At 55.0% G+C, this 14810-nt stretch overlaps 1 protein-coding gene across 2 annotated transcripts in view; it reads right to left on the reverse strand.

Moving 5' to 3' along the window:
• Positions 1 to 5419: 5419 nt before the first annotated feature.
• The window catches only part of CBX7 (chromobox 7), a 30417-nt gene continuing 21026 nt past the window's right edge, over positions 5420 to 14810 (reverse strand). Inside the window, exons 5-6 of one of the 2 annotated variants that reach the window (XM_056798956.1) lie at positions 11868 to 12231; positions 5420 to 10491 (exon numbers count right to left, since the gene is read on the reverse strand). In XM_056798956.1, the coding sequence (XP_056654934.1) occupies positions 10337 to 10491; positions 11868 to 12231 (519 nt within the window). In that variant the 3' untranslated portion in view covers positions 5420 to 10336. The remainder of the gene's footprint in view (positions 10492 to 11867; positions 12232 to 14810) is intronic. The other variant, XM_056798957.1, reaches the window with a different exon arrangement.

Below are 14810 nucleotides of genomic sequence, written 5' to 3' on the forward strand. Positions count from 1 at the left end.
CATGAGTCTACAGGCCCTGCCAATGGCAGAAAGACCGCTGGAGCTCAACCCCGCATCCAGCCTGGGCCTTCGGCTCCTTTCTCGCCACGATCCTCCGAAGATGGCTGAGAAGTGCGCAGAGTGGGGGTGGGGATTATTAGCTCCGGTTTTGAGATGGGGACGCTGAGGCTTACCTTACCTTTCCATTTTAGAGTCAATACTCTGTTTTGCTCCAAGGCAGAAGGGCTTAAATGACTTGGCCAGGGTCACACAGCTAGGAAGTGTCTGAGTTTAGATTGGAACCCAGGACCTCCTGTCTCTAGGCCAGGCTGCCGATCATCTAGCTCCCCCTTCCTAATTAAAATTTGAGCTGGAAGGGATCTTTGAGCTGGGCCTCCTCCTGCAGGCTGGTGGACCACTTTCAGAGAGTTCGCCAACCTGGATGGGGGAAAACAACATCCTTATTTCACTATATTGGTTTCCTTTGTAGCCTGGTGCATTTTCTGCACTTATAAATATACACAAGCTTTACCAGATTGCCCACAGAGGTCCCACAACACAGAAAGGCTTAGAACATGGAAGGTCAGAGCCAAGCCGGCCGATAAGCAATGAAATGCAGGCTAAGCGAAGAGCTGGGGCTGCAGAGAAAAGCAAAAACACTGCCTCTGCCTTCAAGGGGCATCCAAGATGCACCAAAGATCCAGACTAGACCGGCTGTCTCAAGGGGGATGACCTCCTGCAGGAGTAGGATCTGAGTGGAGCTTTGGGGTCAGGGACAACGAGTCAGAGGAGCAGAGCAGAGGACACCCCAGGCATTAGGGACAGCCAGTACAAATACAGGGAAATGGGAAATGCCATGTTCTAGAAACAGCGAGAAGGCCAGTGCCAGGGAACTATAGGTATATGAGGGAGCAGAGGGGTGAATTGTAAGAAAAATGGAAAAGGGTGCAGCTAAGTGTGGTTCAGTGGATCTGGCCTCAGACACGTCCTAGCTATGTGACCCTGAGCAAGTCACTGAACTCCTATTGCCTAGCCTTTACTGCCCTTCTGCCTCAGAACCAATACGCAGCATTGATTCTGGAAGGTAAGGGTTTAAAAAAAAAGATTTGAAAGGCAGGAAGGGCCCAGACTTGTGAAGGAAATTCAGGGCCAAGCAGAGGGTTTCATATACTTCATCTTGGCAGTAATAGGGAGCTATTGCAGTGTATTGAGTAGGGGTGGAGGGGATATGGTCAGATCTAGAGTAAAATCACTTTGAGAGCTGATGGAGGGTGGGTTGGGGTGAGGAGAGATTTGAGAGTCAGTTAGGAGGCCGTGGCAACAGTGCGGAGGGCCTGTATTAGAGTGGGGGCTGCCTGAGTGGAAAAGAGACATATGAAAGATGAGAGGAAGGTAGGAATTAGATTTAGCAACAAATTGGATAGAGGGGAACAAATGAGAGTAAGGCATCAGGGCTGACTCCAAGGAGCCTGGGGAACTGGGAGGCCTGGACAGTGTCCTAGCCAGTAATAAGGTTCAGAAGAGAGGAGGGCTTTGGAGGAAAGATTCTGAGCTCTGTTTTGGTCACGGTGAATTTGAGATGTCCATAGAACATCTATTTGAAAAAGCAATTGGTGATGCTGGCCAGGAACTCCCGAGGGACCAGGACTAGATAAGCAGAGAATTTGGCTGGATAATGCTGAGAATCACAGCTTAGAGATGATAATCTCTGATTCCCTGAAAGCTAATGCGATCTCCAAGAGACATACTAGGGAGAGAAAAAAAAGAGGAAGGTCAGGGGAACACCTGGGGGGACACCCACACTTAATGGGCATCATACAGTAACTTGTATTAGCTAACATTTCTATCAAACTCTAAGGTTTGCAAAGGGCTTTATAAATACTCTTATTCTAACCTCATAACAGGACAGAAGGTGCTATTATTATCCCTATTTTACAGGGGAGGAAACTGAGGCAAACAGGAATTAAGGGAATTGCCCAGGTTATATAGTTGGTAAATGTCTGGGGAAGGATTTGAACTCTGGCCTTCTGGATTCCAGATTCGGGGAAGTTAGAGAGGAGAACCATGAGAAAACCTAGAGGTAAAAGTATCCAGGAAGAGAAGCTCTCAGAGCCAAGTGGAAGCTTCAAACAGAAAACATTCAAGCTGAGAGGGGCTGTAGGACTAGGTCCCCCCCAGTTCTGAAGTTCTCTCTTCGAATATCCCCACAGTTCTAAGGTTCCTAACCGTCTGGACAGTCTGTTCTAAGGCCAGTGTCAGAGCTGGGAGGGCCCCAAGAACAGGCAAAGTCCAAGCCAGGAGGCACCTTGGATCATCCCAGGAATCTTCTCATTTTGCAAGGGAAGGAGCTGGGGCCCAGGATGGGGAGCTGAGCCTGCTGAGATCACCCACTATTCCATGGGGCTGGTGGAATTTGATGGCCAGAGTTCCTTCTGTCTCTCCTACTACCTCCTATTCTGAAGGCACCCTTCCTATTTGAGAAGGGAACCACAATGATGAAGAATCAGAGATCTGGTCTGTTGTCAAATTGTTTAAAAAAGAAAAAAGGAAAAAATCCCAAATGTGTAACAATAATATTTATGTGAAATCTGTCAAAGAGGAAACAAGGTTTTAGGTTAAGCAGGCCAGCTGCTGTCTCTGTGAGAGGCCCAGCTGGGAAGACAGCACCACTGGCCCGCCTGGGAACCCCTGGTCAATGAACTTGGAGCTGGGGGGATCCATGGACTTCTCGCCCGGAGAACTTGCCCACCTCCCCACCTGAGTTCCCTCTGGGCTGCCTGGCCCACTGCGGTTTGCCTAGTCTGCTAGGGAAAGAAGCCAGGCTGACTTTGGGGGCCCAGAAAGCCACAGGGAGGTGGCCAAGATCTGCTTCTGGTACTGATCCAATGCCTGGGGGGAGCTCCCTTCCCTTCCCTTGTCTCCTGAACCTCCCAGGATGAGAGCCAGCCTGCCTCCCACCCCCCAAAAATACTTTGTTCCAGAGTTCTCCGTTGACACCCTGTCCCCCGGCCGTGGGTCATTCATGAAGCAGCTTCCTGGGGATACAAAGAAAGGCCAGAGGCACTCCTTGCCTTCAAGGAGCTTACAGTCTGACGGGGAGACCCAAGACATAGGACAAACTGGCCAGGATCAGCAGAGGGAAGGAGCTCCTGGCGATGAAGAAACATCCACTCTGAGGGCAGAAACCTCATCTTATTTGCTTTAGGTTTTACATTCTCAGCACTGGGCCCAACACGGGCTGCCGAGCATCACACTGGGATCATCTGGCTCTGTAAGGCTCTTGTCTGCACCCAGTAGGCATTTTTATCAAAGTTGAATCGGAGACCTGCAGTTCCCAACGCCCCGCTCCTCCCTGGCCAAGCCCCCCAACACTTAGGTCCTTCTGGTTACGGAGCCCCACAGGTTCATGGGAGTTGAGACCTCAGAGAGCATCTAACCCAAACCCAGCCATTTACAGAAGGAAGCCCAGTGACTTCTCAGGGACGCACAAGAAGTGAATGGCAGTTCCGACCCGAACCAGGCTCTGGGTCTCTGAATTGAATTTTGGCCCTCTCGCTCCTGCTCTGACCTGCCCCACCCCCCTTTGGGCTAGATCTGTGACTGCATCTGTAGGGAACACCCAGGAGGAGATGCGGGGTGGGGGTCAGTGACTTGCCCAGGGTCACACAGCCAACAGGTATCAGAGGACCCTGAGCCTGAGCCTGGCTCCTCCCATGGTTTCAGGTCCAACCATGTTACCTTAATTGCTCCAGTGGCCTCAAGGATCAAACCCCCATCCTCTGGCATTCCGAGCCCTTCATCCTTTCCACCAAACACACCCGTCCACCTCTCCGCTGCTTGTCCCTTGCCTATACCTGGGATGCTCTCCCCCTTCATCCTCTCATCATCCCTCTTTCCCAACTAAAATCTTACCTTCTTCCGGAAGTCTCTCTCAGCCCCTCTCCATTCCAGTGCTTTCTCCCCTCTCCCATTTATTCCTTATTGATCCTCTAAATAGCTTGTGTGTATATAGTTGCTTGCATGTTGTCTTTTGCTGTATCCTAAGCTCCTAGCACAGTGCCCAGCACATAGTAGGTGCTTAATAAACCCTTTCTCCAGCCGTAAGCATTTAAAATGTTCTTTTATTGCTGCCTTCCCTTTTGGGCCATCTCCGTCCCGCTGCAGCCCTTCCCCACCCCTTCCCAGAGAGCCACTCATAGAATAGAAGAGAGAAGAGGAGAAATCAGCTCTTTACTGGTATTCTTGGCTTTTCTCACTTCCACGCGGCCCCGCTTTATCCCTGCCTCTCCTGGAGAGACGCCCCTAGCACACAGGAGTCTTTGAAGGAGGAGAATCCCCCGTTCGGTGCAGGGCTCCACGGCGCCCCTTTCCCAACAAGTCGGCTCACTGCTGTTTCTCCTGCTCTCAGACAGGCTGGATGAACAGAAGGATCCGGCGGGGCGGGCGAGGCTGGCCTGCAGCAGAGCCTGGGGAGCTGCACAGGAGCCTGGCCAGCGGCATTCCTGGGCCCACCCTTGGGAGGAATGGCCTTCCCTCCCTGGGCCTCCGAGCGCCCTCACCAATGGGGAAACGGTCTTAAAAAAAAACAGAACAAAACCTTCTCCCTTCGGCCCTAGAATCTACACTGCGTGTTGGTTCCAAGGCAGAAGAGCGGCGAGGGCTAGGCCAGGGAGTGAAGTGACTTGCCCAGGGTCACCCTGAAGTATCTGGTGGAACTGCAAACTCCTTAAGGGCGAGAACTGATTCTGCATTTTTCCCCACGTCCCCCCGGTTTGGGACAATCTTGTTTTTTGTTTAATTTTTAATTTAATTTAAAAATATGTTCCCATGGCTCCACGATTCATTTCCTCCCCCACCCCCGGGACAATCTTGTTGACGAGTCATGTTCTAATGTAGCGGCTCTCCCATCTCCCTCGCTGGGTGACCTTTGCTTGGCTGCTCTCCCTCTCTGGACCTGAGAGAGATGACTGGTAGCCCCTGGACCTCGGGGGTGTCTGGGATGTCCGTAACTCTTCGAGGCTGGAGTCAGAGCCTGAGAACGAGAAGGGCCCCTTCCTTGAGGCCGAGTCCAACTGGCTCCTTTCACAGAGGACACTGACCACGACAGAGGGCAAGGCCACATCCACCGGGAACCCAGGCAGACGAACACATTTTCTGTGGTACTTTGGAAGGACAATTAAGAAACAGTTTCAGGGGCAGCCAGGTGGTTCAGTTGATGGAGAGAGCTGGGCCTAGAGTTGGGAGGTCCTGGGTTCAAATGTGACCTCAGACACTTCCCAGCTGGGTGACCCTGGGCAAGTCACTTGACCCCCCTCTCCTAGCCCTGACCACTCTTCTGCCTTGGAGCCAGTACTCAGTACCGATTCTGGGATCTTCGGATAGGTTAGAAAGTAGCAGTTAGAAGAAAGACATCGTTTCAGATGAAATGAAACAAGGCTGGTTTTTTCTCCAAATCATCTTTAATATTCTCTTCAGTAATTGTTTGCCACACATACCAGATAAATCATCTAGATAAATAGATGCTGTACAGTCTCTCACTGATGTCAGTACAAAAATAAACCACGTTCTGCGTCCATCTGCCCTCCCACCCCGAATAGGGCCGGCGCGGCCAGCGGCAAACCCTCCCTCCCCGCAGCAGGCACGTGCCCCAGCCCCCCCTACATTCATTTGTCTGTACAAAGCTAAAAGCTCGTTCTGTGCAAAGAAAGCTTTCCCAGGCTGGGCCGGGGGGCCAGGAAGGGGCTCCCTCGGCCTAGCGCGTCCTCTGGAGCAGGAGAGGAGGGAGAATGGCCACGTCATTATTATTAAGTCACTGCCCAGCGCGCTCCTCTTCGCCCTCGCCCTGGGAAAAGGGAAAAGGAAGTGTACCAGCCCTGGACTAGAACATTCCAGTTTGGAGTCTGGTGGGAGGCCCTGGCTGTCTGCCTGCTCCCTGGCTCCCTCCCACCCCCTCGATGCCCACCCTCTAGCCTGGGAGCTGCGGGCCTGGCCCTGGTGCCAGTCTCTCCGCCCCCCTCGCCCCCCTGGGACAAGCCGCTTAGTTTCTCCACAGAGGCAGAGGGTCCTGGGGCGGGGGCAGCCTGCGGCCTCACCACCCTCGCAGAGGGCCCAAGTGGGGGCCCGTCGGAGGCCACCTGCAGCCCCTCGCTTCAGAGCAGGGGATGGAGGACCGGCGATGGCCTCAATCACACGTCATAAAGGCCGGCGCTGGGTCCCAGCCGGGTCTTCTGATTCCAGAGAGGTGGGGATCCCCCAAGCTCTTTCCAACACGGCTCTGCCCAGCCGGGGATTCTGGGAGCAAAGAAGCCCTTGGCCTTTGGGGAGGGGGGCCTAACCTTTAAGGACGAATCTGGAGGCTTGTTTTTGCAGACATCCAGGCAGTCACCCCCAACCAATACATAGTTTAAATTTACAACCAGTTCTTTGAAAGGGCCCGCAGAGCCCAGAGGAGGTCGAGGCGTTCTCTGGGGCCTCAGAAAGGGATCTGCAGCAGTCAGAGGGTGTGTGCGTCTGAGTGTCCGTGTGAAGGAAGAGAAGCCACAGGTTTGGGGCAGCTGTTCCCCAAGGCCCTAACGAAACCCCAGGCTCTAGCCCTTCGCTCTTTTGGCAGTTTTGGCAGCGATCCATGGATCTCCCTACCAGGCATAGAACTTCCCCTGAGGCCTGATTCTGGGGCCTCCTGTGCCAGGCTGGAAAAGAGCCCCAAGAGAAGATGGGGGGCAGGGGAGGGCTGCCAGCTCCTACCTCATGCTACATCCCTGATCCCCAGCTGGGGGGGGGGTCCTCACCTCTCCAAATCTGCCCTTAGCAGCCCGGCAGCATCCTTGGCACCCTCACCCCTTCTAGGGCAGTCTGTGGTACCCCATCCCTGAGGCTAGGGAGCAGGAGGGACCCCACCCCCATCCTCCTGCTTCAGCTGGGCTAGGAGGTCTGTCCCAGGGCCGGGTGACAGAGAAGATCCCCTCAGCCCCTTCCTGGGCTCCCTAAACCAAGCAGTCTTGGAGGGGAGCCGGGAGGGCTCCCTCCCTGTAACAGCCCGTCCCCACCCTCTATGGCCCCACGCCCGTAGCCTGCTGTGGCTAAGATGAGCCAAGAACGGGTCATCCTGGCCACACTTGGAGGAGAGAATAATCCCCCCTTCGTAGCCTCCTGCTGATGGGGAAGAAGAACTGCCCAGCTTCCCCGTCCTCTCCTGGCCTGAAAGGGGGCTGGGAGGGTGGCCCTTCCCCAACATCTGGCGTGGGGCCCATGGACGTCGGGATGCCCAACCTCCTCATTCTGCAGATGGGAAAGACGGAGGTGCAGAAGCAGCCCGAGGCTGAGCCAGCATTCCATCCCGGAACTGCTGCCTCGGAGCCCTGCGCTCCTCTGCTACCCCACCGCCTCCACTTCGTAAATCCCCTCTGAGCGCGCTTTCAGGAAATCAAGTCTTTGGCTACTGTCTTGGGGAGGAGAGTCCAGACCTAGAACCCTAGGAGGTCCTGGGTTCAAATCTGGTCTCAGAAATGTCTGGACAAGTCCCTTAACCCCCACTGCCTAGTCCTCCCACTCTTCTGCCTTGGAACCGATACGCAATATCAATTCTAAGATGGAAGGTAGGGTTAAAAAAAAAAGATGGCCAAGGGAAGAGATAGTTGGCTTTGGCTTGACGAAGCCCTAGGTGCAAATCTCTGCCTCTGACACAGGCTCTGGGACCTCTGGGTGCCCAGGCAGCTCCCCAAGGCCAGACGGGGCAGAGCAGGGAAGACGAGTCAGTTTCTTTTGTCAATGACATCACAGGCTGGGCCCCAGTGGGCAAGCGGCCCCTCTCACCCCGGGAAGTTTCTCTGGCTTGGCGATTGCCCAGGGCACTCCTGACCGCCAAATGCCCGGAGATCTAGCAGCCCAAGAGTCCTGGCTCCGTTCTCTGGATTCAGAGCTGGAAGGGCCCAGACCGAGGCTGAGGAAGGCCCTGCTCTGGGCTTTGGACCCCGCAGCCAGCTCTTGTCCCATTATCTCAGGCAGAAAGAGACGGCAACGAAGATCATGTCACAGAATTGGGGGATCCAGGTTCAAATCGGGACTGACTCTTACCAGCATCAGGGTCCTGGGCAAGTCCTTTCCCATCTCTGGGTCTGCAAAATGGGCCTACGTCTGCTTTCCAAGGCTGGGAAAGCCCTTTGCCAGCCCCTCAATGGCAGGCAGACAGGGCGACTGTACCTGGAGCTAGGGATTGACAGAATTTCCCCCTCCCTCTCCTAGAACATGGGCCCAAAGGGAGAATGAATTATTCTCCCGGAGGCCCCAGGGGGAACAAGCAGGCCAGGCAGGTGCCACCTCCCAGCCCCAAGGATTCTGGCTTCACGCCCGGCCCCTCTGAAGGGTGTGTCACGGTGTACACAGGTGTGGGCTTACAGGGCTGGGGTGGCAGCATCCGGGGTGCTTGGGGCCCTTGGAGAGGGCCTCCTGGGCTCTCTCTGATCCCCGGCCCTATGGCTCTGCGTGAGAGATGGGCAACGGTGGAAAAGGGCATCTCCTCAGCAGGCTCTGTTGCTTTTCCTTGGCCCCTACTCCTACCCGAGTGGCTCTTTACCTTCTGCCCCCCTCTGTTATCTCTCCCCTCCCCAGACAACCCTATGAAAGGAGCCTGTGTGGCAGCCGACTTCCTCCTTCTCTCCAACAACTGGGATGTGGAATATCACAATAACAGAGAGAGGAAAAAACTCACTGGCCTTGGAAGCAGAGCCTGAGGGCCTGAACGGGAGGGACCCCACATTGTACAGAAAAGGACACCAAGGCCAAGGAGGCTCCTGGATTTGTCTGAGTCCCCTCGAGGAGTAAGCATTATTGCAGGGGAGACTGCAAGCCGGCTCTTTCCCCTCTTCCACACTGTCCAGAAGACCCACATTTAAAGGCCTGGCTCTGATGCTTAGATCGCTGTGGCCTTTTTTGGACCTCAGTGTTCCCATTTATAAAATTGGGGTACAAAAAGTGCCCTCCCTCCCTATCATGAGGAAAAGTGCTTTGTAAACCTTTGTGAGCTTGAGGAATAAGAGAGAGACAAAGAGAGACACTCAGAGAGACAGAGAAAAAAAGAGAGACAGAGACACTCAGAGAGACAGAGGAAGAAAGAGAGAGGGAGAGACAGAGAGACAGAAGAGAGACAGAAAGAAAAAGAGAGAGAGACAGAGAGAAAAAGAGAGAGACAGAGAGAAACAGAGATGGGGGGGAGAGAGAGAGACAGAAGAGAGACAGAAAGAAAAAGAGAGACAGAGAGAAACAGAGACAGAGAGGGGGAGAGAGAGGGAGAGAGAGACAGATGGAGGGGGAGAGAGAGAGGGAGGGAGAGACAGAGGGAGGGAGGGAGAGACAGAGACAGAGACAGAGAGACAGAGACAGAGGGAGAGAGACAGAGGGAGGGAGAGACAGAGGGAGAAAGAAAGAAAGAGAGACAGAGGGAGGGAGAAACAGAGGGAGAAAGAAAGAGAGACAGAGGGAGGGAGAGACAGAGGGAGAAAGAAAGAAAGAGAGACAGAGGGAGGGAGAGACAGAGACAGAGAGACAGAGACAGAGAGTGTCTGTGTGTGTGAGTGTGGTGGGCTGGGCAGAACATAACCAAAAAAGGCAGCATGGCTGGAGACCTGGCCTTGGAGTAGGGAAGACATGAATTCAAATCGTGCCTGGGACACATGGTGGCTGGCAGGGCCCTCATGGTCCGGCCCTGGCGACTCTCCCAGATTCCAGGTTTATCTGTTTTGGAGGAGTCGCCAATCTGATTGGGGGAGGGATTTCCACGGGGCCCCTGGATGTGGATCACAGAACCGGATCTCTCTAATCTTTAAACAAAAGCCCCTTCTTTCCAGTGCACACACAAAGCTCCTCTCCTGGAGTGGAAGCAGCAAATGCTGGATCACACCGAGCTGTTTACATCTGGGCAGGGGAGGAGGAAGGGGCTTTTGTGTGTGTTTTTGGGGAGGGGTCTCCCATCTGCCCAGATGAATAGGAAGCTTCTAGGGCTTCCGGCCAGGCACCAAACCCCCTTGCTGCCCATCCGTGCCGGGGCCCCAGGCTGCGCAAGGCCCTTTGAGATCCCCGGTCCCCTTTCCTGCCAGTTCTGCTCAGGCCAGGTCGGTGACCCCCGAGAAGTAGCCAAGAGCCCCCCAAGATCGTCCCGCGCCCCCCTCCCCACACGTCTGTAAACATGCTCCTCCCAGGACTGAGGCTGGACTCTTCCTCTCTCTCGCTTTCTTTCTCGCTGGGTTTTAGGAGTTTAGAGTCTTTTAGGACAAAATCACCGCGGCGTCCTCCCCCCACGCCTCCTCCGGCCAGAGCCCGCCGCCCGCAGACGGCCACCTCAAGAGGGTCACACAGGAGAGGTTCAGAAGTGCCCGCTCCGGTCCCGGAAGAAGCCCTCTGCGGCCTGTGCTTCCCGAAAGGTGACGGTGATGGAGTTGGCTGTGATATCGGTCACCGTCACTTCGGAAGGGGGGTGCGTGGGGATCCAGGGGGGGCCCCCTTCAGTCGGGTCACCACCTACCACAGCCATGGAGGAGAGACAGAGACAGAGGGGGGGAAGCTTCATTGGGGGAAGGGCGGGGGGTCACAAGCTGGAGAGCCCGGGCACCCCCTCCTCACCTCATTTGACAAACAAGGATACGGAGACCACAGAGCTTAGGAAGGAGCAGGAATCCGGGGTTCTAGGACCCCAAATCCACCATTTGTGCCCTGAGACCCTGGCGGTCAGCCCCAGCCCACCTGCTTGTCTCATGCTTCTGACGGACCATCTCGGAGGGGGTATCCCACCTGCTTCTTGGGGACACAGATGTGGCTGGGGGGGCATCCCTTTTATGGATCTGTATGATGAACCCTCCCCACGCTGGCCTGAGAGTGATGATGGGAGGGGAGGGCAAGGAGAAACGGAGGCTAGAACGTGGGGGTCTATTAGCCGTAAGAACTGTGGCCATGCCCCGCCACTCCCTGGGCCTCAGTTTCCTCCTCTGAAAAACGGGAGCACTGAGCCCTGCTGCAAAGGAGAGTTCAGGGGAGGGGACAAAAGGGGAAAGGGCCGGGGAAGACTCGGTGATAAAGAAAGGGGACGATGGAGGCTGACCAGGGCGTTGGCAGGGAAGGAGAGCTGACTTCAGGGCCAGCCAAAGGGCACGTGCACCCGCTTATCTATGCACTGGGGAAAGAGCAGCTTTTAATAACCCTGTTGTTCGGACCTAAGCTTTCCCAGGGAACTCCTAGTGGGGAAACTCCCCTCAGCCATGCAGATCCGTCCCCTCCCTCGCACTCTCCTCTTGGGGGCCCCTGCGGTCCTGCGAGGCGTGGGAAGGGGCCTCGGAGGACCTGAACAAAACACAAGCACTATGGGGCCTCTGCCGGGAGACCTGCCAGGATGGAGAGCTCACTACCTCACACAGAGGCCAGCTCCGGTCAGCAGAGCCTTTGGCTGACCTGGGGTGTCTGGGTGACTCTTTCCCACGGCCCGGGCCTCCTGCCGCAGGCTAAGCAGCCCCGGCGCCTCCATCCACAGAGGAGGAGAATGGCTGCCCCCCTCGGCCTGCTGCCGGCCACGAGTGGCCACTAGAGCCCGAGGATGAGGCCTGAGAGAAGGCAGGCTTCCCGGCTCCTAGGCGACGGGGGCAGATGCCAGATTTGGGATGGGACAGGCTCAGGGTCAGATCCAGGCTCTGCCAGCCCCTCACTGCCCCTTCTCCCTGGGTCTCGACTTCCTCACCTGCAAAATGGGGGGACTGTACTAGAGGACCCCCGAAGTCTCTTCCAGCTCTGGTGTAGTGAATAGAGTGCAGGAAAACCTGGGTTCGAATCCCAACTCAGACACTGGCTAGGAGCTATGTGAGCCCGGGCCTCAGTTTCCCCAGGGGTGGAACGGGTTCAGGGCTTACCCTCTTTGCCGGGGTGCTGCTGGGCAGGGGTGGCTGTGGCCGTGGCCTTGTCCCACTCGCCGGCGTCCCGCGGGGCCTCTCCGGCTGGCTCCTCCGGGGCGGCGTCTCTGAGCTGGCCGCGGCCCTCCAGGCGGGGAGGGAACTTCTTTCGGGACAGTCGCAGGTACTTCTGGGCCTTGTGCTGCTTCCTGAGCGGGAAGGGCAGGGTGGGTACGCCGCTGCTGCTCTTCTCCTCCAGCTGTGCTGGGCCCGCCCTACCCACCCTGCCGGGGGTGCCGCCGCCCAACCGGCGGGCCAGGGAGAAGCACAGTTTCTCCTTCCCCTTCACCTGGTGGGCGCTGCGCAAATCCATGCTGTACAGCCTCTGCAGGTGGGGGGGACCGGCGTGGGGAGCAGGGGAGAAGAGGGAAGGGGGTCAAGGAGGCGGCTCTCCCCGGCTTCTGTTCCCGCCAGAGAAGGGACCTTGTCCCTCCCGGGCCAGGGTCTGAGCCTCCCCAAAGCTCCAGAGGAGCTGGGTGCAAGTCCCAGCCTGGCCCTCTGGGGGTGCCGGCCCTTCACGGCCCCGGGGCTCAGTTTCCCTACTGGCAAAGGCAGGGGGTGGGCAACGGTGACCTGGAGGAGTCCCCCTCGCTCCAGGCTAGGGGCTGTGTGACCTGGAGGAGTCCCCCCGCTCCAGGCTAGGGGCTGTGACGCAGCCTCTCGAGCCTCTGCCTCCATCTCTCTGGCCCTCAGCGTTCCCATCTGTAAAAGGCCGGACTCAAAGGCAGAGCCTGGGCCCTACATCCTGCCATCCCTGGGATTAGCTTCTGCCCACAGAAAGTTCAGAATTATCTCGTGGCGAGTGAACAAAGCCGGCCTCTCCTGGAAGCCCCTGGAAGCCCCTGGAGGGCAGAGACCACAAATGACGTTCCTGTTTCTTCTCTAGGACCCGGCACAGCCCCGTGCCTGCCTGGGTGCTCCCCGGACTAGCTGCCAACTTATCTTACGGATGCCGCCACGAGGTCTCCCTCCACAGAAGGTAAGAGCCCTGAAGGCAGGAACCACTTTGTGTCTTGGCTCTGCATCCCCAGTTTTGTACTTGGGAGGCTTTGCTCTTGGACAGCTTGACTGGACCGAAGTGGGACTCTGGGATCTCTCATTGGCCTGGACAAACATCCTCCCTGGGACATCCCTGACAAGTGCCAAGCTCACACGAAGCCTCTTAGGGAGGGAGAGGCTCGTATCTGTGTCAAGCTGCCTATCTTATCTTGTTTGTGCAGCTCTGTCACTGTTGGGAAATCTTTCTGGTATTTGCTTAAATCTGCTTCCTTCTCCCACTCCCATCATGTCCACCTACTGCCCAATTCTTTCATGGGGCCCATGCAGAAGAAGCCTAATCACAGATTCAGGAGCCAGAATGGGACTTCACAGGCTAGAGTCACCTTCTCTGCTTCTTTCTATCCCTCCCTTCTTCTTTCATCTTTTCTCCTCTTCTCTCCCTTCCTCCTTTCCTTGTTCCTTCCTTTTTCCTCAATCTTTCTTCCCTTCCTCCCTCCCTCTTCATCTTTTCTCTTCTTCCCTCCATTTCCTTCCTTCCTTTTTTCATCAGTCTTTCTTCCCTCCTTCCTTCCTTCACTTTTCTCCTCTTCCCTCCCTTTATTTCCTTCCTCCTCTCCTTCTTCCTTCCTTTTTCAACAGTCTTTCTTCCTTTCCTCCATCTCTCTTCATCTTCTCTTCTCTCCCTCCTTTCCTTCTTCCTTCCTTTTTCATCAGCCTTTCTTCCCTTCCTTCACTTTCCTCTTCCCTCCCTTTCCTTCCTTCCTCCTTCCTTTTTTATCCATCTTTCTTCCCTCCTTCCCTCCTTCATCTTTTCTCCTCTTCCCTCCTTTTCCTTAATTCCTTTCCTTCTTCTTTTGTCATCCATCTTTCTTCCCTTCCTCCCTTCTTTTCCTTCTCGTTTTTACTTTGGATTAAACCTAAAATACAAAGATGTGTGCCCTGTTTTATTATTGTCTTTCTTGAAAAACCTGCTGCTTTTAGGTAGGATCATAGATTTACAGGCAGAAGGGACCTCGGAGGCCATCGAGGCATCGCCATTCCCATTTTACAGCTGAGGGATTTGAGTCTCAGAGAACTGATGTGATTGGTCCAAGGTCACCAGAGATGCAAATCCAGATCCAAAGACTAAATCTCTTTCCACTGTACCACCTTGTCTTTCTGTGGGATATTTCACTCAGATACTGCCATCACTCTCCCCTCCACCATCTTCTCTTCTTTAGCCTAAACCTCTCCATATTATTTAATCAATAACTGAAAATACAAATACCTAAAGGCTCCCTTTTGCCTACAGGATTAAATTTAAGCTCCTGGTCCTGGCATTCAAGGGTCTCTTAGGTTCTTTACCACCACCCCCCCCCAGCCTTTGGTCCCCTCCCAGTCACATTTGGCCAAACTGTTCATTCTCTCTCTCTTTTTATTTTAGTTGTATATAAAATAATTGTACAGTCAATGGCTTACTCTGACCATCCCAGACCTCCTGTTAGGCGTCTCTCCAAGGTCCATTGCCCCCTGCCTCAAATGCCTCCATTCCCTGAGTTATTGCCTGTCCCTTTGGACTGAGCTCAAATGTCCCAGGTCTTCCATGAAACCTGCCCCAAACCATCCCCTGACTAGAGAAGTGTCTTACAGGCCATAGAGTCTTGACTCCCTCATTTTACAGAAGAGGAAACTGAGGCCCAGGAAGGAAAAGGACTCAGCAGCAATAAGCCTCAGATGCTTGATTTGAACCTAGTCCTCTGACTCCCAAGCCAGTGCTTCTTCCCCAGTACCATGATGCTTCCTCTAGATTCAGAGTCAAAGCACCAGAGCTGAAGACCCCAGAGAACTAGGGCCTCAGCTGGAAGGGACGACAAGGTATATTTTGGCTCATTTTTGCCCCCCGCCCCAACCAAGGCTGTCCCAAAG

Source organism: Monodelphis domestica, chromosome 5, assembly GCF_027887165.1.
Source record: "Monodelphis domestica isolate mMonDom1 chromosome 5, mMonDom1.pri, whole genome shotgun sequence".
NCBI classification, from domain to species: Eukaryota; Metazoa; Chordata; class Mammalia; order Didelphimorphia; family Didelphidae; genus Monodelphis; species Monodelphis domestica.